The sequence below is a fragment of the Prosopis cineraria genome, unplaced genomic scaffold, assembly GCF_029017545.1.
Source record: "Prosopis cineraria cultivar Desert tree isolate PC_DT_omini unplaced genomic scaffold, ASM2901754v1 PC6, whole genome shotgun sequence".
Taxonomy (NCBI): Eukaryota; Viridiplantae; Streptophyta; class Magnoliopsida; order Fabales; family Fabaceae; genus Prosopis; species Prosopis cineraria.
Genome location: NW_026555337.1, coordinates 40,617,811 through 40,641,032, shown reverse-complemented (window position 1 = coordinate 40,641,032; position 23,222 = coordinate 40,617,811). Strand labels below are relative to the sequence as shown.

Sequence of the window (23,222 nt, the reverse complement as noted above, 5' to 3'; positions counted from 1 at the left end):
TTTCTTGTTTCAAAATGAAATTTTAAATCTTCAAACATTAAACTAAACAGGTTTTTCACTTCAGAAAACTAATATGTTTGAATCCTGACAAGTCGTACGTAATTAATGTTATGTTGATTGATCATTTTACATGAATATTAATAAATATAAAGCAATGAAGAATATAGTTAGAGAAAGAGAGGTGATATATACCTTGAGCACAACATGCTCGATCACTGCAACCACCGGAGAAGCAAGGAGGATAGAAATGCGACATGGCTCTTAGCTTGTTTTCTTCTTCTTCTTCTCCTCTCTGTGTCTTGTTCACTTCTTTCAAACTTGCTTATTGTCCTTTCTTATTTATAGGCTTCACATGCATCCATATTTATTACGTTTGTATCCCTTTTTAATATCATTTCCATATTTTTTTCTGGCCAAATGAAGACACTGTAATGATTGTTCTCAAGATTCATAGATTAATACATGAATGTCATAATATTTTAATAGTATCTAAAAAAATATGTAGTATTATTTACGACTTATGAATGATACAGTTTATTTCTTATATTCTTTACCATTATTTAACATTCTCAGGAGAAATATTCTTGCATGAACATGTGGCACTATGTCATTTGTAAACTATCCAATAAAATTATGCTATTTGAATCAAATAAAATATTATATGTCATTATTTTTAAAGACTTTATTTTTAGTTTAATTTCTTATTTTTTTTCTATCTATAATCACCCATGTGGAATCAATTTATATTTGCAATTACTTGATATGACATATTTTTATTGAATAGTCAACAAATGAGGTAGCACACTACATTTGTGCAAGTTAATTTCTCCTTTTTTAGGATATTAGACGTGGAAGTGTATGGTGTTTTATACTTTTTTTGGTGCAATATTTTTATTCAACAATTAAAAACTAAAAATGGTATAATGTTACCCTTATTTTAGCAAATATTACATTAACTTTGGTCGTTAGTTAACCAAAAATGTTATATAAAAAGATTTTAAAAATTATAGAAAATGATCTAAAAATATAAATAAGTATCCTATAAATATTAATATTAATTAAGTTTCCTAAATTACAAACAAATACCAAGAGATACATGTTACTTCTTGTGCAAAATACTAAAATATGATTTTGATTGACTACCGGGTGAATATCAAGTGTGAGATGTATCATGTATGTTTAAGGTACAGAGAATAATGCAAAGTTCATGTATCTCTTTCATATTAGGAAAATAATGATATGCTAATATATTTCACAATTTTAAAAGTTGTAGTGGATCATCATATATATAACAAAAAAAAGTTCATGCACATATAGATAGAAGGTAAATACGTTTTCCTTGAACAAGTATATAGCTTAAATACTTATTCATGTATATATATATATATATATCCATTAATTGTCATCAAGTGAGATGTATCATGAATGTTTAATTAAGGTACAAAGAATAATGCAAAGTTCATGTATATATTTCACATTAATTAGGAAAATATTCATATGTTAACTTTTTTTGAACAATTTTAAAAGTTGTGATGGATCATAATACGTTTCTCTTCCTTGATCCAGTGAATAACTCAAATATTCATTAATGTATATCCATTAATTGGTTGTATCATGTATGTTTAAGGTACAAAGAGTGATGCAAAGTGTGAATGCATCTCTTCATAATTTCACATTTTCAATCAACAAGTCTTAAATACAAGGGGATCCTCATTGGTTACTCTGTGTACTCATTACAAGGATGAGTATTTAGTATTGTGACGAGATTTGAACCATTTAAATAGATTTGAATGATCAAGATATATGTATTTTTTAAATTTGTGTGTTTTTTAAATGAAAAATTTGTTTATTAGAAGTTGCATTTAAGACTATTTTTATTGTTGATTTTGTACTTAACTATTGAAACAAGAAATTATTTAAAATAAAACTTGAATTAAATCTGGCCACTATAAAATTAATTTGGACGGTTCAGATTTAAAATTAACACACCATGATTATCATGTTAATAAGCATGAAATGTGCTTCTCAACACTTCAGAGTTAACTGGCTAATTTGATTAATTTATGCCGCGTTTGATATTTTTTCATGAGAAAAGGTTCTTTTTTATGATAATAAATTATTATTTTTTTAACCAAACAATGATAATAAATTATGTTAAAGGAGTGATCTCCGTTAAATTGGTGGTCATTATGTTAAATGAGTTACCTCTATTAAATTGGTGCATCCGTGAGTAAAATATATATATATATATATATATATATATAACGGTTAAAGTCGAGACGACATGGTGTTGATTTTGAAAGAAGGACGACATTTTTCCAACAAAAGTTTAAGAATATAAACCACTTTTGGCAAAATAAAATAAAATAAAATTCTGGGACATATTTTCTCTTTAACCCTTAAATTTTCAGACAAAGTAATTGTGTTCTAAGATTTTTCATAATTATGATAAAACATATTAAAAATTATTTATAAATAAAATTAAAAAATAATATATAATTCCCTGATTATAGAAGGAGCTCATGCAAATGTTGAATGACTGGTAGCATGGAGAGGCAGAATCAAGAAATGAAAGGACATTTATTATTATTATTATTATTACTATTATTATTAGAGAAAGCATAACTATTGGAATCTACAATTTTAACGTGTTTTGATAGAGATCTTTATAATTTTTTTTGTTACTCTAAATTTTTTTAGTTTATCTCATCTGTAACATTAGTTTTTTTTTTTAATATGTCTAGAAAAATGATGAGATGACTATATCAATGTCAAATATGTTGATACGTGACTAATATAGTTAATCTGTGTTGAATTGAAATTATGATTTAACAGTTCAATAGCATTGTCCACCTCATTCTATTTTATATTTCATCTTTCAATCTATTAAATTATAATTCCAACCCAGCATAAATTGACAGTGTTAGTCATAGGGTAAGCATATTTAACATTATTTAGTGTCATTATAATTTCACCTCAACAAAAATTAACATTGTATACATAATTAACTAGATGGGCCTAAGGTATTATTTGATTGGGAGGAAGGAGATGGGAGGGGAGGAATTTTGCTACCCTCTCCTTACTTGGTTTGAAAAAGTAGAGAGGAAAGAAAGGAAAATTTTACAGGAGTTCACATCAATTTAAATATGTACTTAAAAAAATTTATAAGTTAATCAAATAAAATTAATAGCAAATGACTCGTAAATAACAAGAAAAGCTAATGGCCCCCGCTTGGAGCATGACCCACCGAAAGAGCAAGGAGGAGTGGAGAGCTTGAAGATCTATGAAGGAAATGTATTAAGCAGTCAAGGAGTTTAAGTTTAATGTGTCCAAGGATTCATTACAAAGGATACGAGGCTCTATGATTCAGAGTCCATGCCAAAGCAATGAAGGAGTTCCTCAATTGTCTGCACCTAATTAGGATCTTGACTTTTGTTGATTTTAGTTTCCAATACTGTTTAAACTTGATTTGCAAGACTACTTATTTTCGTTTTTTTTTTAGCTTCCTTTTATACTAAGCTTTTATAAGGAGATATTATTTGGGATTTAAGTATTTGGGTTTAGGAAATAGTTTAGAAGGTCTTCAATTTCATCATTATTGCTAAATGGGTTGACTATTATTTTTGCTCAATTTGAATTCATTTCTACCCTCAACATAAAAGATTCCTCCTTTTAACGCCCTGATGTTAAATGAGTTTGACATCCATTAATGTGGGTTTCACTTTTCGAATTTTTTATATTTTTATTATAAAATGTGAGCCCCACATTATTTTATTCTATCCTCTCTCTTACCTCCTTCTCTCTGCGTGCAACTCGATCACCCCTCATCATCTTCTTCTGTCTCACCCTCTCTCTACTCCCTACCTTCTCTCTATCCTCTCGACCTCTCTCTCTCTCTCTCTCTCTCTCTCTCATCTCTCCTTCACGTCCTATCTGCATAAACTTCCCTTTCATATATCCCTGTCGAACTATCTCCAAGTTCATCATCGTTTTGATTGCTGCTTGCCTTCTAGGACAGAATTGGAGAGAGATGAAGGTAGCCTGCGATGGTGTGGTGTAAACGAAGAAGCCATTGATGATGAAGCGTATGTCGAGGTAGAGAAAGACATGACGTACATGGTGTTCATGGAGGTAGAGAAGGACATGACGTACAGTGGCCATCAACATGGGGTTCAAGAACTCACTTAATCACTTCTAAAGTTTCTCGTTCTATGTCTATTTGCATTCAATTCATGCTTGTGATGGTTAGCACAAGCCCATGTACATGTGGCTTCAAAGAACAGAGGATGAGTCGAGCCTCTAAGTCCAACATAGTACGCAGAGAATGGAGAACGGTGCTGGCATTAGCATCCATCTCTGCCCAATTTTTTGAATATCATGAAAAACAGTTTCATGCAGCATGCTTAAATGACTCCACATGCAGTGTCTCCTACTTTCATCTACCACTGCCTTCAACTGAGCTTGGATTTGTTGCAACTACTACTAGAATTTCTTTGCGTTCACGGCCTTCCAAGAAAAGGACACATGCTCTGTTTTGTTCTTCTAAAACAGAGCTTGCTCTTTGTTATGGTTTTGATGGGGCTTTAGCCAAAAAACCTCGGCTACATGAATGACTCTCTTGGAGATCTTTATCGGATGTAGCGTCATGAAGGTCCAGCTTTCAATGCTACATCTTTTTAGAAGCTATTCTTTAGTTGTTTCATATTTTAGTTTTTGTGCTCTTTTTCAATATTTTACATTTTTGTTAGGTTGTGTTTGCTAATATAGAATTTCAGCAAATCAATGGAAGCTGTGTTTTTTGTTTCGTGTTTGGTCGTCTCTTGGGGCTTTTATTTTTGGTCTTAAGCCGTTTTACTAATAATGATATTTGGCTAAATTTCAAAAAAGGAGTGAGGCTTGAAGAAAAGAGAGAAGGAGACGCATGGGGAGAGAAAGGGTTTTTTTTTTATATTATAAAAAATGGTAGAATTCACTCAAAATGTTAAAAAATTTAATGTAAGACCCACATAACTGCATATTGGGAGAGTTAAACTCAGGGGCATGGCAACAATGAATTTGTAAGTTAAGGATGAATTAACCTCAAGTTGAGTTTAGAATTTCTATTAACATTTTGTTTACAGTTGAGTGATGAAAATGACTCTTAACTTATTACTAAATCTTCATGATTTAAAAAACTTTCTTAAAATATACAAGAGGAGGCACCAACTTTGACTAGTCTTTTAGGTTTAGGGTTTATTTCGTGTCTTCAATTCCTTTGCCTATAAATAGGCCTTTTTTATGTACTCTTTGAATTAAGTTATAAATGAAATTTTTTTTTTTAAATTTGGTAAAACTCAATTGCGAACTGTGATTGCTTGTGGGAATTTTGAGTTGAATACAAACGTGATCAATATTTTGATCAACTCTTATGGTGTTTTTGAAGATAAATATTGCTAGAACTAAGTTCTCTAATCATCATCACCTTGATCATTATCCTTGCTTTTCAATTCTTTTACCTTTGTTTATTCTATTCTTCTTTTCAATTCTTTTTCTCTTTGTTTCTTTTTTAGATTTTGTCTTGAACTATCATGATTTCATTTCTACATCCGCATATCATTTTTTGGGGTAAGATGCAACCTCATATCATTTGATACCAAAGCTAGGGTTGTTACTTGGTTGGGTTGTCTTATCCTTTCTTCTTTGTGATTTAGAAATTCTTCTTGTTCTCCATTATTCCCCAATTTCATTCTCTACTCCTTTTCTTCATGTTGTTTCATTTGTTTCCTATTTTATGATTCTTCTCTTGTGACCATCTTCTTCTTCTATCACCACTCTTCTCTATTTTTGTGACTTGTTTGTTTCTTTGTGTTTGTGTTAGCAATGAAAAAATAATAATAGAAAGTTCATTCAATCAAAATAAAAAACAAGAGTGCAGTTGGGTTGAAAAAAGTGTTTTAGTGTGCTGAAAAAAAGGCAAAAAAAATTGTGTTGATTGAAAGCTGCAAGTTGAAGGTTCCTTTATCTCCAAGAGTCACATAAAGTTTCCAAATCTATTAAACTTAAGTGGTAAGAAAATCATCTTCCTATCTTTTGATCGCTTTCTTATTCTTATTACTTTCCTAATTTTATTACCTTCCTTCTCTCTCTCTCTCTCTCTCTCTCTCTCTCTCTCTACTTACCTATTTTGATTTCTTTCCTTTCTCTTACTTTCTTGTTTTCTTTGTTTCCTATTTTCATATCTTTCTTAATTTTTGCATTTGGCTTTCCTTACAAGTTACTCACTTTCCTATTTTCCTTCTTGAGGTAGCACTTTTCCATTTTCTTTATCGTCCTATTTTCTTTAGTGTTCTATTTGTGCTACTTTCTGATTTTGCATCTTTTCCTTCTTCACACCATCTTCTTCCTCTTCCTTTCTTATTGATTTTTGTCCATTTGTGCCCCTTTAGCGTCCTTTGAGTTTATTTCATTTTACTTCTTGTTTCTTGCAATTTTAGTTTCCAAGATTCCCACTATGTTGTTTTGATTTATTGATTTGCATTCTTGTTTCACTTACAGATTTTCATAAAGTGAGCTCTAAGTGGTAAAAGGCTAAAGTGATATTTCATTATTGAAAAGGCCAAATTTTGAGTAAAACATGAGTGATTATTTACATCATTTGAGTGTAAATATGTGAGGTTATGTGTGTGAGGTTTCCCTTTTATATCTCTATTTTTATTATTTATGGCTTCTTTTGCATATGTAAACATTAGTGAAAAGGAAAAATCTCCTACTCTTGATGTAAAATCTTTTATTGAATACATCGATGAAAAGTTTCGACAAATCCAATTAAAACTTAATAGCAGAAACAAAATGGGTCATGAAAACTATGATGAACATGATTTGGGCAAGGCCTCAGATTCCAAGTTCAAAAAGATGGCCCGTGTCCTCTCTAGTGATAATGATGGGGATGAGGACTCCCCTCCTCCTAAGAGCAAAAAGGCCTTAAGGCATCTAATCAGAAATATCAAACACCACAATTACTCTGTCTTCATTTCTTTTCAAGCAATAAGATTTTAAACATAAAAATTCTTCATTCATATTAATTACATGTACTTCTTCAATCATTAGCAATATTAAAGTACTAGTATTTATTAATTTCAAAGGCATTTAAGAAGGCAAATCCTAACAATAAGAAATAAAAGATTCTAAAAATTCAGAGAATTTAACAAAATTCACTTGACTTTCATTAGTAAGAGTCAACATTTTAATAGGAAGGTCATATGTAATAAGTCTTGAGATTTCCTCATCAAGTTTAACATCAAAATTACATAGATTAGACTCCACAGTTGAAAACTCTTTTAAACACCCACTACTCTCCCACAAGTTGGTTTCAAGTCCATTATCACCTTCTACAATATATATGTGTGTGTGTGTGATTGCTTATCCTCAACTTTCTCATAATAATCTTCATCAAAGATTAAAGGGAAAATATGATGACAAGTATTTTGTTGTTTTATCTTTTAAATGCTTTCTAATATTTGGCTTACATGGACTCCAATATTTTGAGCACTTGACTTAACACTAGTGACAAAGCCTTTTTGTGTATTTGTAAGTTTCTTTGATGCATAATGTCCTCAAATAATCTCTTTAATTGTGTGTTTAGATTAGCTAAATAATAAATTTTTTAAGTTAAAAAATTGATTTTCTAAAAAATTACCCAAACATCAGTTTAAGTAGGTAATCGATTATTGAGAGAAAAATTAATTTTTTGATTAAGCTTCTTGTTGAGCTTCTGAAATCAATTTTTACCTCGGATAATAAATAACAAAGTTGATGGCACCTTTGATTGGTACATATCTCAGCCACGTGGTCAATAATGTTGGCGTGTGATCAACGGGTCGGTGAAAAAACTCTTGTCAAGACCCGTGCTAGTACTATGCCTATTGAATTGAATATAAATAAATGTGTATTCTTTCTTTCTTTTATTTTTCAGTTTCTATTTTAGAGGGATGCCCACATGAAATTAAACATCTTTTATATTATATTTATTAAATATAGCTCATATTCATAATATCATTATTAGAGATTAATTTATATATTATTATCTTCATTAGTTATTGTAAAATTAATATTTAGTATTTAAGAATTAAATCTTTATCTTTTATTAAATTTATTTGAACTAAGATATATTGAGTTATTTATTTAAATAAATTAAATTTTTATATTAATATAATTTAAATTTTTATAATTAATCAGTTATACAATTTAAATAATATATTTTGCTTCTTAAATAAAATTTAAAAATGTATTAATATTATATATAAATTTATCAATAATTTAATTTTGAAAAGTAATGTCCTTTATGATAACTTGTACGACTAAAATTAATTCTGACTAAATTATCCAAACATTTTCAATTTTATTAAAACTAATTTTAGAAAAATAGTATCTAAATACATTGCATTATAACATAATTAATTATAATCAAAATCAATCATATTAATTAATTATTTTTATAATTAATTATACCCCATTAAAATTCAAACGGGCTCTAAGCAAGACTCTTTCTTATACTCTTAGGCATTTTCCTCAACATGTGGATAAAAGTGAAAAGGTGGGGTCATTTCATTTGAATGATAATCTAAATGAAAATTCCAAGAATTATGTTTCTCTAGACTCCAACTAGGACTAAAAGAATTATCAAAATAAGTTTTACTCCTAGTGAAATTATCTTCCATATAGTTAGAGGCTTTGGTAAATTGACAATATTCATAAGAATGATTTTGTCCACAATAAGCACAAGAAAAGCCATAATATTAAAAAGAATCAACACATAGAATATAACTAACATTCAAATGCATATTATATTGCCTCCTTCCATTTAAACAATTCATACAAGCAATCAATTTATCTTGTAATGAAGATAAGGAATTCATTTCTTTCTTGGTATTAAAGCCACTTGAGTCGTACTTGAAATCTATTTTTTTTCAATTTTTTTCTTCTATTTAAACATGAAGAACACTATCACAAATCAACAGAGAAATAAGAACACAAACAAGCAAGTTGAACATAATATTTACGAGACCTAAACTTAAGCTACTAATTCTCAATCAATTAGAACCAATAAAATCAAAACAAACTAACCAAAACAACAACTTAAAAGAAAAGGACGAGAAAGGAAAAAAAATGCTTAATCGAAAACTATTAAAAGTCTTTTAATGCTAATCACCAATTGCTTTAATTCCTTGGCAATAGTGCTAAAAACTTGATACACACAAAATATTTCACAAGTGTACAAGTCAATTTGCAATATAATAGTGTATCAAGGTTGATCTCACAAAAAATTAAACAAAATAGCAATTAGGCAATAAAGTTTCTATTTTTATTTATGTTAGGCAAAAACAATTAGAATTGATTAATTAACTAAAATAAAAGTAAAATAAAATGAGTAAAATGCAATGAGATTCCAAATCTAATAACTGTAAATGTCTAAGATAACTTAGAGTCATTAATCCCTTGCTAGCTTTGTAAATTTTGCTTTTACCCAATTAACTAATTTTAATGCCAATTTTATTAATTTAGAGTATTTGTGGCTATAAGAACCTTAAAAACCAAAAATAGCCCTTTCTCAAATTAATTATGTTGTTTCTAGTAAAATATCCAACAGGCAAATTCAATTCCTACTCACTTTAATTTGATCATATGAGGCATTTAGGTATATTTCTATCCTAATTACAAATTATATAATAATCTAATCCTATATTATTCAATCTAAAGGTCTAAATGAGATTCTCCTTTGTTAAGAAAAAAAACCTCAACACCCATATTCATATTTAATGGTGGCCAAACATCAAATAGACAATAAAATGCAAAATTGAGCAATCAAAATCAACAATAAGCATAACTAAGGGATAAAAACAAGCTTTAATCCTCCAACAAGTTCATAATTATTCTAAGTCAAGAAAAATCAGCCACTAACAGCCATTAAACTAGTATAAATAAGCAATACTCAACAAAAGATACATCAAAGGATATAGAAAAGGAAGAAGAAAGCTTAGGATGGATGATTTCTATCACAAATTGTAAGACCCAAGTGTTTCCCAAGCTTTTCCAACTCTTTGTCCACCTTAGAATGCCCCCTGGATGTGTAGCTGTTATCAAAAGATGAACTGGAATGAAAATGATAGCCAGAAACCCTTAAAACATGATTTTAAGTAAAGATATACATTTTGCTGAAAACTTGTCTGATGTCGTGACATCCAAATTGGTGTTACAACATCACTTGATAGAATTCAAATTTGATATGGGCTTTAAAATTATCAACTTTGGGCCTATAAATCGGGCCTCTCTATATGAATAAAACCCAGATTTAATGCCATAATTGATTCAATAATTTTTACAATTGTTTTAAACTTTATCCACCTCCAATCTTACAATTATCCAATTAATCATATATCTGCTAATTAATTCCACAAGAGGACTTTCAATTGCATTAAAAAATTCATTAGATTTATTAAAATATTAGAAGTTATTTGGAGCTCAAGTTTGACCATATCTTTAGGGTAAATGATTGGCTTGAGGTAAAGAAGGTTACATTTGCTTCCATGTATTTCACTAACCATGTTATTGTTTAGTAGGAGGATTTGCAATATAAAAGGGAGCTCAAGGATAAAGGACCTCCTAAGACGTGGTCCAAATTAAAGAAGTTGATGAGAAAGAAGTATGTGCCCAGTTACTATTGCACTAAGTTAAATAGAAAGCTCAGAATGTTCACTCAAGATTCCATAACTGTGGAGGAATATGTACACAAGCTAGATTTATTGAAGATGCATGTTGGCATCCAAGAGAATGAGAGAGATGCCATGAATAGGCTCGTTATTGCGCTTAGACTTGAGTTACATGATAAGCTTGATTTGTATACTATAACATCCTAAGAAGATAGACTTAAGTGATAACCATAATTCTGAGGGTTAAGGGGTTAGTTTGGGGTTTGAGTGTCCTTTAAGATAGGGTACTAACCTCAGGTTTGGAGCTACATGAGAGGGAAAGCCTCGAGCAGGGGAGCTTCATTATGTTACTCACCTAGGCAAGTGGGGTACTTGTGAGGGAAATTGGGGTAGCTTGCCCAATGCATTTTGAGAAAAATTATAAATCATGATTTAGCCAAAAGTAAAAGTTAAAACTCATTTTAAACTTTCTAAAAGTGCAGTTCTCTATAGAGCTCTACTAAAGTTTGTCGCCTATGACCTAAGGAGCCTTAAAAGAGCTAGATCCCTTTGAGGTAAGTCCCCTGGGATCCAAACTCTTTTACCTCTCTATTCTCTAGATTTGATGACTAAGATCTTGGCTTAGACTTGTATCTCATATTAGAATTCTTAAGGTTTATTCATCTGAGTCTTAAATAGAGTACTAACTAGTTTAATTATTCATATAAAACTAATCTATAGATTGATATAACCTTAGAATTTTCTAGGTATGTGTACAATAGAACTCAAGGATTGAGAGGTTGAACCTTTGATCTTTCAAAGGTTTAAGGTAACTGAAAGCTTATTATGTTATATATTATAGTCTATGACATTTCCTAGTAAATTAATTATGTTGTTTTACTTATCAAAATGATATTTACATGTGAGTTATGAAATATGATCTAAGTTATGATATACTATTCTGTATGATTCTAGGAGTATGATCTGAATGTTTGAAGTATGTTTATGTGTTACCAGGAATTGTCTTATTATATGTTTTGTGTCAAGGAAAACCTATAATTGAGTAATGTTAGAAATTATGTATACATGAACCTTGGAATATGATTCTGCTTTAAGAATACTATTCATGTGCATATATATACTTGATTATCTAAATGCAAGCATAAAGGTGGGAGTTCACCTGCAAAAGAGAAGTTATTATCATGAAAACCTATGGTAAGCCCTATTGAGGTTGTGCTCCAGTAGTGATGAAAATGTTAAATGTGTGCTTATTTCACTACTCAGATTAGTAATATTGGTCAAGCACTTGTCCAGTTTCACTACTTGGATTGGCAATGTTGGTCGGGCACATCATGGCAACTTAAAATTTGAGTAAGGGGAACCTATAGTCTAGTCTTGAGTGTAGAAGCCTTGGCTGGGTAACCCCTCCTATTTTGGGGAGCGGATCTGGCTTAGTTGTATGGACTAGAGCTATAGTTAATTGGCCATAGGTTCAGTAAGAGGAAATAAGGAGGTTATAAGGGAGGATTTAGCATGCATCACTATAAAAATAATTATCTATAAGTTATTATGGAAATAAGAGTTTGATAGGTATACTCAAATAAATTACTTGTGTATGGTTTTAAGCTAAAATATGTGTTATGTAAATTGCTTACTACCACTATTTTATATGCCATATTAAATATCTTAGTCATTGAGATTTTGTATGAAATCTCATCTTATTACATTTACTTGTTTTCAAGAGAAGAAAAGGGCAAGGAGAAGGTTGAAACCTTTGAAACCAAACATTAGAGATCTTTAGACTCTCGTGATTATTGTAATGTATTATTATTTTGAGATTTTGCCAACTATAGGGAATTTTAGTTGTATGTTTAATCCACATTAAACTTGGCATTTTGGTATTTGAATTACTTAGGCCTATACTGGTTTTAGAGGCCTTAGTTTATATTTGTTTATGTAAGAGATTTTAGTTGGGTTTTAGCTACATTTTACCTATTAAACTCTGATTTAAATTGAAAGCATGCTTAGGGAAAGATTCTTGAATATTATGGTTGTGTAAATGATCTTGATGAGTATACGTATGAATTTATTGTCTTGATATACTATGAATGAATGAATCTAGACGGGTGATACGTGCTGGCTGCTGAGGTAGTGAGTACAGGCCTAGGATAAAAAGTAAATTCTCATTGAGATGAGTGATATGCAAGCTGAGACGAGTAGGGTTTGGCTTGCTAAGGCGAGGTGCTGCATTAGTTGGGATGAGTGATGCCTCAGTGTGCAGGCTAAGGCAAGTCATGCCACTAGCCAGGGCAAGTGTGCCCTATGGCTAAAACAGGAAAGTATCTTCTATAAGCCGTGATTATATGATTATTTTGATTTGATGGTGAACATATATGGAATTTATTTGTCTTATTAAAGGATAGTAAGTCTTAAAGGCCAGCCTAATTTATTAAATTTATTAAAATAACTATGTGGTGTGTTGGGAGTAGTGACTTGAGTTATTACATATACCTTTGTGGATAAAGAAAAATTGGTGTATAAGGCCATCAAACTGGAGTTGAGGTATAAAAATAAGCATGCCAAAGATGGATGGAAGGACTCCAAATCTACCTTTAAGTGGAAGGATTCTAAAGCTAAGAAGGAAAAATTCATGCCTAAAGCCAACGAGAAATCCAAGCCAAAATTTGATGGTAAAAAGTTTGAAGTCAAATCTTCTTCTATTCAATGTTTTAAGTGTAAAGGAGTAGAGCATATGACAAAAGATTGTGGACATGAAAAGCCATAATCATTAAAGATGATGGAAGCTATGAAAGCATCCATGAGAGTGATAATGAAGCTGATGATGATGATTGTACATTCATGCCTTCCCTTGTGACTAATTGTAAGTTTGAGGAGGCTAGAGCTATTAGTGGTTCGAGTTTGGTGGTGAGAAGAGCCCGCAACATTCAACCTAAAGAGGATGATGATAAAAAGTAACATGAGCACATCTTTCACACGAAGTGCTTTATTAAAGGCAAAGTTTGTAGTATGATAATTGATAGTAGTAGTTGTATTAATATAGCTAGCACTTTGTTAGTTGGTAAATTTAAATTATCTTTACCTGTTACTAGTCATCCTAGGCCATATAACTATATTTGCGTAATTGTGCTAAAATTAGGGTTAGCAAACAATCTTGATTTCTTTTAAATTGGAAATTATTCTTTTGATGTATTGTTTACAACAAAAATTTTGTTTATTTACAAGAGTTCATTTGGGTTTATGGAGAAAATTTACAAGTTAAAAAAAAACAAAAGGTTCATAAATTAACATGAAAATTCAATTATTTACAACAATAAGTCTATTTATTTCACAAGTCAATGTGATATTACACTTAAGGCATTCCCACTCATTAAGGGTAAATTGATCATTTCAATAAGGAAAATAATTGCATATGAGGCCTTTGGACCTACAAAAAAATATTAAAATTCATTAGGCTTGTGGAGTAATTATATTTCTTGGGTTGGCCTTATATGTTATTCTCACAAATATTTACTTCCTCCAATCCTATATATTAGTCATCTTTTAAAAGAAATTTATGATTTTTCTTGTGTTACTTTGTGTAAAAAGGTGGATAATTAATTATTTTCTTTGAATTTTATCCTTTCACAATTTTTTTATGAATAGAAAGTGAAAATTAATAAGTTATAGATAAAGCATTTTTCAAGATAATACATTTAATAAGAATAAATAAAAAAAATTTCTTCTTTTTAGATAATATTAATAATTTAACTATTAGAATTAAAAAATGAGCCAGCTTAATGCTTATAGACTAAGCTCTTATGGACTTAGTCCATTAAGGCTTGAGCTTGAAAGGCTTGCTCCCTTTAAAGTTGAAAAAAAAAAAAAAAGCAATTGAGAAGGGGGGAAAGATAGGTGGTGACAGATAGAATCAACTTAAAAAATAAAAATTAGATGAGAGAAAGAGTTCTTGAAATTTAAAAGTGATGAAGTGTTTTTGTTTTAGAAAAAAATTAATTTTTTAGCCCTTCAATTTTTAATTCACTAATAACTTAATCTTTTAATTATGATTCACTGTAACTTAATCCCTCAACTTTTAATTCACCTATAACCTAATTTCTCAACTTTTGACTTGTCTACAATTCAATTTTTCAACTTTCGTTAATTTTATTTTTTATGTTAGCTTGAATTTCACATCAAAGAGCAAAATAAGAGTTTTAAAACAAAATATGAACATTTTTTTATTTTTCTTATTTGATAAGGATAATTTAAAAAAATTAAAAAATAAGAACCGAATTATTAATAAATTAAAAGTTAAAAGATTAAATTACAGCGAGTCACAGTTGACAGGCTAAATTATAACAAGTTATAATTAAAAAACTCAGTAATAAGTGAGTTAAAAGTTGAAAAGTTAAAAATTAATTTTTTCTTTTTCCTTGATCAAAAGAAAGAGATGCTTGCACGAAGCCCTATGCATATGCTATAATCACTGTAAAAGCCAATACTACTCTTGTGAACAAGGATTTGCAGGAGCCGTCAAGAAATCGTGAAAAGCATTGATTTAAATTTTATTATATGATATATTGACTACTGTTAGTTTCCATCTTGGGTACCTTGACAGAATATGGACAATTTTTAAATGTACTTACCTAAATAATTAAAAAATACTAACAACTTTGAGATTTGAAGATGATTATTATATCATTGCAAGCTTAATCTTTTGAATTTACAATAATCAGTGAAACAGTTAACAAGTGAAGCCTTACCAGGATCGCTATATTTAAACATGATAAACTCAATCTTTTTTAAGTTAATTGACGACTTCGTTCACTCAGTAGCAACCCCCTAATGGAATTAAAAAAAACAGGGCCGACATAATCGGTTTCCGTCTCTTCTAAGTTCTAACCACTTTCTTTCCATTCTCATGATCATTAATACCTTAACAGTTTCAGACGCCCAACACGCGCGCGCGCGCACAACACGCCCCCAAGACATCAAAGCCGAAATATTAATTAAAATGGAAAAGATTAAAAAAAATCCAGAAGATCAGTAGGCTTACATGCTTGATAACACAATTTAAGAAAATTCACAAAATTATATCATCAATCTGAAGAAAATGGTGTTATTACTAATTGTCAGCAACAATGAGTTCAAGCTAGATGCCACAACCCCTTTTCCTTCTTGGATTGGATAAATTCTCCTTAAAGACAAATAGATTTTCAACCACAGGAGTGTACAACTCATATCACACCCAGAAGCCAGAGCATATACATACACTCTTCAATGGACACCTCAGAACATGCATCATAGTTTCAGACTACTATCAGCTTCCTCACCTTTTTGGATGATGCCGTTCTCATGCAGATACTCAACAAAATCGTCAATAAGATATGGCCAAGCACCTTCAGCATCATAATTAGATAAATTTTCGTCGACAGTCTGCAAAGTAGAGCATTAATAATGTATGGTCTCATGACTACTACACAAAATCAAAACCCAAAAAGCATAAAACTTCAGATAAAGTCCTTTAGGTTTTGCCATCACATGCACGGATAAAAAACGTATACAAAAACTTTATTTAAAAAAAATAATTTATGAAGTCTTGAGTTCTGAAGGAAATATCCAAATGTGATGTTTTTAATAAACTAAATAAAATAAGTGTAAGATGCTAAAATCAAGTTTTGTCCCAAAACAGAATGTCAAAAGAATGACCGGCAAGACTACTTCAGCTTGATTTGTGATGGCCCAATCAAGGTTGAAAATACCTGGGTTTCCAACGAAAACAATAGACACCAAACTCAACTGACGGACTTTTCTGGGTTGGAGACCTGTCTGGTGATTTTTTCTTTTTTTATTGTCCCTGCCCCCTTCTCATTTCCAAGGGTTGGAGGCCTATCATTAACACCCCCCCTTTTTTCCCCAGGTCATAAACAAGCAGGAACTTAAGGTTTGGTTCCCTTTTCAAGTGGAAGTGGAAGGGGACAACATGCTTAGTTCACAGCATTAATGAAAACATGTTTTGCCAAGACCAGCAATGTCCTGGCACAGTTTAGGCATTAAAAAGGAAAGTAATCATGCATAAATTTTCTAATTATTTTCCTTGCCAAGCCTAGGTGGGATTGGCTTGGTGCTGCTGTTGTTTCCTTGCCAACCCAAAGAACAAAGAATGTGTAAATATCGTCTATAATCGTAGCGTTGCTAAAGGGGCTGCCATGGGTGTGGCACTCATTGATGGGTAGAGTCGGGAATAAGGGCCGGGCCTGGAGGGCCGGGCCTGAAAGCCCTGTTTAAATAAAGGTTCGGGCTTTGAAAATAAATTTTTTTAAAGTAATCGGGCTTGAGGACTTGGCCCTGATAAGCCCTGTAAAATAGGGCTCGGGCCCGGGCTGCCCTTCAAGCCCTGTTATATTATTTTTATTATTATTTTTTTTTAGTAAAATATGTGTTTAAAATCAATGACCTGCTCACCTGATCCTACACACATTATATTATTATTAATTTTAATTTATTCTAAAATTAATTTAATCTAATTTAATAAATATCAGTGTATAGTATAAAATTTATGATATTTTTTATTTTTCTATAATTATTATGTTTGTATATTTATAAAAAAAATGAACTATTTTTTAAATGAAGATTTAAATTTTATTACTAGACTTCTAATGTATGTTATTTAATTTTTAAAAAATTATGATGATTTTAATTTTTTTAATTTTAAAATATTTTAATTTATTTATAATATTTAATTTTATTTTGATTTTTTTATTTTTTTAAGAAAGGGCTTACGGGCCTGGCCCTGAGCCCTGAGTATGAGGGCCGGGCTTGAGAAATGGGGGTCAAAATGGGAAACCGGGCTTTAGGGCTCAGGCCCTAAAGGGCCGAGCCCATAAGGGCCAGGCCCTTTAGGGCCGGGCCCGCCCGTATTCCCAGCTCTATTGATGGGCAGCTGTCACAGAAAGTGGCAGATTTTTACATTAACAGCCAATGGGCTGGTATTCTGCGGGGTATATCAGCCATTCAGCTCTATCTGACTAAATATAACACAAGGAAAATCTAAGAAAAGGGTTAAAACCCTTATTCCTCAGGTTCCCCCATGCCAATAATAGCCACCATTAGCAAGTTGGTCAGACATAGGCATCAAAGAGAACAACAAATAAGAATACGAGATTTCTTTTTCTTTACTTCCAACAAAGCAACACCAGCTGAGTTGTCTTCTAATGCCTTAAAAGCTTACCCTAGCAAATTCCAACAGCTGAGACCATGTGTCCCTAGAGATTGCTTTGTTATGACGAGCCTGAGCAAGTTGCACAAAAAAGTTTCAACAGAGACCAAATTAACAACCCTTAAGAGATGCAAAATTAAAAAGGTGTATCAGTATGATAATTAGCAAATTACCTGTAAGAACTGGCACCAGTGATCAACCAATGGCCACTGCTTTTCCGCAAACAATAGTTGCCACATTCCAATAGCTGTATCCAAAGCCAGAGATTTCTGACCCTGAAATAAGCAAATCAAATTTGTATAGCATTTATCTTTAAATACATACACAACCACACTATAACTGCATACATGCCCAAAACTTACTCAATGTTATAGGCTGCCATCTAAGTTACAGAAAGCCGTTCATGTTTTATGCCCAAGCTAGTGGTTTAAGACTGAAGTTGATATGGCATTTGCCAGGATATAATATACCCGGACTAATTAGTATTGAACCATTCACAGGAAATATACTACAAGCATCCAATTTACTATTACTGCCTGATCCTTGGAACCTTTACTCATAATAGGAGCAGTGAATGTTTTTTCTTTTCACCTTATGTCTCCCCCAAATTTTTTAAAATAAAGACTTACATCATTATGCTAACAATATCACCACTTTGAGATTATTTTTTCATTTCTTTAATGGATCCTGATAACAATGTAGTCAATAAGACACTGAATCATAGCAAGTGATTTTCAGGGACCTAAGACTTGAAAGATTATGACACCAAAAAAAAGAAAAAAAGTTCAAACTAAAGTGAAATCACAAGTCATTAACCATCCTGTATGTTAGAATAATTCAATTGAGTTTTGAACACTAGAGAAGGACATGAAGCAACTCTAGAGAATCCAGAAGATGCCACATACCCACAAGAAGAATTCGGTAGATCATCATCACTAGAAAAGAAGGTTCTGCATATGGATAGGATGATAATAACTAATTATAATTCCCAGTGATTGAAAAAAAAGGAAGAGCTCAAAATACTATATGGAGTTATGGACAGAAAAATCCAGTGAAAAAAAAAAAGGAGAAATCAGCAGAAAAAAACTGAGTTGGCTAGCATAGAAACAGAGCGCAGATTAATGAACCTCAGAACTCAGAAGAACAAGATAGCGAACATCCAACAGATACTGCGTCCAACACAAACTGAAGTTAAGGTAACAATGGGAGCATAACATACCTTCTCTTTCGCCCAGCCAAAAGAGAAGTTATATATCTCACGGAACTTCTCTGGACAATCCAAAAACGTGAATATATTTCAGGGAACTTCTTCAATGCTCATTGAAGATAATTTCTAAAAGACAGATGAGATATAACAAGTATATAGTTTGGATTTTGAATCTGGGAACTGTGTATTTGTACTATCATACATACGTTCATCCTTCAGCTCAGATCGCATATATGGTATCCTTTCACGAAACTTCTCCAAGGAATCTATCCTGAAATATTTGTACATATATCAACTGAGTATCAGACACTGACGAGTCAGAAACGAAGTTATTTTGACAAAAACATGTAAAAATTTACCCGAGAGATTGTAAACCACCAATAAACTCCTGCTTGGAAAATTCACACATGGTGCCAGCCTTCATGTGCCATGAAAGAACTAACTGCAAGGATGTAAATATCCCAAGTTACCAAAAGCACTCCCGCATCATCATAAACTTTAAACAGAGAGATACATTCCATAAGAAAATCTAAATTCATCACGCATCAGCATTTATGAGTGAGAACATTATCATTCCTGTTTACATGTTTCCTCTAGAAAACAATGATGTTACCTTTGCTACTTTCAATATCTTTTAGACATGACAACTTTCATGAAGCATGAAATAGCAGATTGTGAACATAAAATTTATCACTGTATATATAATTCTTCAATACATTATTGAATTGTCAGTTATCATGTATTGTCACTTCTGTGGACCACTATTTAAACAAAATTGGTTTTCCATAGTCATACTTCATACACTTAATTAAAGGAGAAAATAAATAAACCTAACTAATTATGCATAATCTAGATGAATAAATACTTTTACAAAGCACAGTCATACCATCACTATATCTTGAGGATCCACCTGCACGAAAAAAATAAAAAATATATCATAGTACGAATTAAAATGATTTTACAAACCTTTAAAATGAATCAAAAGCATTGAAAGAAGAAAATGTCAAAACACCCAGATGGTGTGCCCTGTACATGATACATAAAATTAATCAAGTTCCTCAGAACTGAAATGCTCCAACAGACATCAAGGAGGAAAAAAAATTGCATTTTCAAATAGCAACCTGGAGGTCATTGCAAAGAAGAGTGATTCCATCGGCCAATATCATGTCAACATATGGATCTGCATGGAAATTAGTGCAAAACATTTAATACAAGCACTGTTTGCCATCTTTGCATAAGCAAAAGTCACACATCAAAAATGGAAAACTAAAAGGTAAATAACTAGAAACAAGTCTTAAACCCACAAAATCATCCACATCCTATATTCTCATTCAAATAATGGGCTGGTTTCATTCAGTAAAATTTGTCAACTTAGAACAACCAATGCATGTTGAGATTCAGAATATCAAGATTTGAAGTTCACAAAAACTGTTGAGCCCAGAAGGCAGAAAGCAATTCTTGCATCAAAAGAAGACTAAATAAAATTTTATCTGATGTTTTCTCAAAACTAAATACAACCAATGTATTAATCAATAATTCCTGTTGCTTTATCATATGAGTAGAATTTTTTAGTTGAGAAATATGTCTGGTTCAAGTAGACAAGAGAGAAGAAATTGGGGATGGGAATGTTTAGCTCCATTGCTCTCTTAAAACAACCAAAAAAAAAATTGAGGTTATAACTTATAGATAAATACTTGAAAATGGGGGAAAAGGAGCAATCTAGTATAGCATGTGAGTAAGCATCATGAAGATCCAGTACGCTAAAATAGTCAGAATAAACATATCATCAATCTATATAATAAAATCTATAGCAAGTCATGCTATTCGCAATCCATAAAGTGCAGCTCCTTTCTTAAACTCCATGCAATACATGGGAAAATGTGTCTAGTCAAAATAGAAAACAGCAAAGATGGTACAAGACAAGTACAGATAAAAGAAGCGAATGCACCATATGATCCAAGTTCTTTATAGCCACTAAATTTAAAAACAAAGACATAATTAAGCAAGGCATTTATGCTCAATTTGCTGCTGAAATTAAAGTAATTCACTGACAACTTTGCTTCATTGCTAACCTTTATATCTATTGTAAAGCTTCTCCAAGTGTCTGGAATCAGCAACTGTTTTAAGCTGGGGCTGGCTGTAAAACACATCAAAAGCTCCTTCAAGATGCCATTCACTAGCTTTCAAAGCCTGAAGAGCCACTTTCTCACTACAAATACAACATTAGATTTCTTTCAGTGATGAAAGAGAAAAAGAAGTGTGATAAAGGCAATTCTTATGAACATATACATTATTCCCACTGTTTTATATGAAAATTCTAGAGCGTATCCTAAGTATATCGCTGTCGTCGTCATTATTCAAATTATGCAATTCCCTGACTTGCATCAGATGGAGCAATCAAACCAATAAATTTGTAATTTTAAAGTCTAAAGAACAGAAAATATACATCCCCAACATATTGTCTGCAATCACCAAACCCCCAACCCGCACACACATGAACAATATGCAATAAATCACGAGGCTTGAAGGAATAAAGGTAAATGATAGATTTGAAGCAAACCACATGCAGTCAAAAGTCATAGGTGATATATTACCTAGCTCCAGTTATGGTCATGAACTGCTGGAGTTTATCACGGTGGCCTCTTCCCAATTTGTGCTATCAAAAGTAGAACAAGTAATCAGTAGTCATAAATTTTCATTTATGTCAGTTATCTATGTAATTTTGATAAAGGAACATAAGTAATGTAGTTGTTTGACAAAACAAAACCGCAAGCAAACTGATAAAAATGGAAGAAAACCATAATCGAAAAGTGTTTATTAGCACATATAAACATCGCAACCCTCTAACAAAGGAGAAAAGGTAAAACAAATTCAGTGGGTTGAATTTTGATCAATCCAATAATCTCCCTAGCCTTGAAAATTGATAAACTAGGAGAAAATTTTATTTCAGCAGTCGGTAAAAGATGCTACTTCATATAGAAAGTTGACAAGAGCGAACTGGATTTCCTTCGTGTAATTGCCAGGCACGAAGAGGACGCGAACCAATAACATATGCAGCACACTGAAATTTAATGATTTTATGATTTCCTTTATCTTGGAACTCACACAACAAATTCAGAGAAAACACTTCACTTCAATTGTCATTAAAGGAAGCTACTTGACCACAAAGAGGGGAAAAAATTGAAAGGAGGAAGATTAAATAAATAAAAATTCGATTGCCAACAAGATAAATTCCCGAACCTCTGAACTTACCCAGAAAATTCAGAAAGAAAAGTTTACCTGTTCTATCAGTAAAATATATTAATTAAAAAACAGGTCTCAAATGATAAACACATGATCAAAACGAACGGGAGTCCCGTCATATGACTAACGGGAATAAAACCGCTACAAAATTGGGAATTTTTGACGCTTTATCATCAATTACAAAAAAAAAATACCATTGTTGAGCTCGAGACAAAAACCCTAAAACCTCAGGGAAGCCGAAGATCTTCTCCAGCAAAACCGTGGCGGGGAGAGTAAATCAGGGATTATTGAAACGATGGTTTCCGCAAGCGGATTCAGCTCAAAGAGAGAATTGATGCCTGAAGATGGTGTGTTGTCTTCGATTCCTCTGGCCTGCTTTCGTAGTCCCTTCGTTTTGGCTCTGTAGACTGGAACCTGAAGACAAGAGAGTGACGTGTTGGCAACTTGGCATTTCTCTTTTAAAACAAAATTATATGCTTTGTCTTATTAATGTAATATTATTTTTTTTTTTTCACAATTTTCATTTTCATTAACTGTCTTCCCATTCTTACTTAATTTAACTAGACAGTAAGTATAGTTTTGTTTTAAATGTGTCAAGATTTGAGGATAAAAAAAATTATAATTAAATAATAGTTTGGAAATTTATAAAAAAACTATAAAATAATTTAAAAAGATAAATGTTTTGAAATAAAGGTAAAAAGATTATACAATGCAGACCATTCAGGGAAGATAAAATAAAAAAATAATTTTTTTCATGTGTTAATAAAGATTATAATATGAATTTTATTGTATATAATGATTTGTTTGATGAAAAAGATTTATATATTTAAGGTACTTATTTTTAATTAAATTAAAATATTTGCATTTTTATATACATTTTTATTATATA

General features: G+C 31.4%; 1 protein-coding gene across 1 annotated transcript; it reads right to left on the bottom strand.

The window, feature by feature from the left end:
* Positions 1-15,669: 15,669 nt before the first annotated feature.
* On the bottom strand, positions 15,670-22,767 carry LOC129313618 (uncharacterized). The gene is made up of 11 exons (XM_054956886.1): positions 22,528-22,767; positions 21,685-21,746; positions 21,163-21,299; positions 20,212-20,270; positions 19,977-20,000; positions 19,450-19,532; positions 19,297-19,361; positions 19,103-19,152; positions 18,057-18,158; positions 17,896-17,955; positions 15,670-16,100 (listed from the first exon to the last, which is right to left on the bottom strand). Exons 1-11 carry the CDS (start codon positions 22,528-22,530, stop codon positions 15,966-15,968), a joined length of 780 nt encoding a protein of 259 aa, XP_054812861.1. The 5' UTR covers positions 22,531-22,767; the 3' UTR covers positions 15,670-15,965.
* Positions 22,768-23,222: the final 455 nt, after the last annotated feature.

Bases quoted from the DNA above. Each gene is read 5' to 3' on its own strand.
- LOC129313618 (XM_054956886.1), bottom strand. The intron at 19,362-19,449 runs GTAAATTTTTAC...CAAATATTTCAG, and splicing joins GGTGGTTTACAATCTCTCGG to GATAGATTCCTTGGAGAAGT. The intron at 16,101-17,895 runs GTAAGCTTTTAA...TCTACTTTGCAG, and splicing joins AGCTGTTGGAATTTGCTAGG to ACTGTCGACGAAAATTTATC.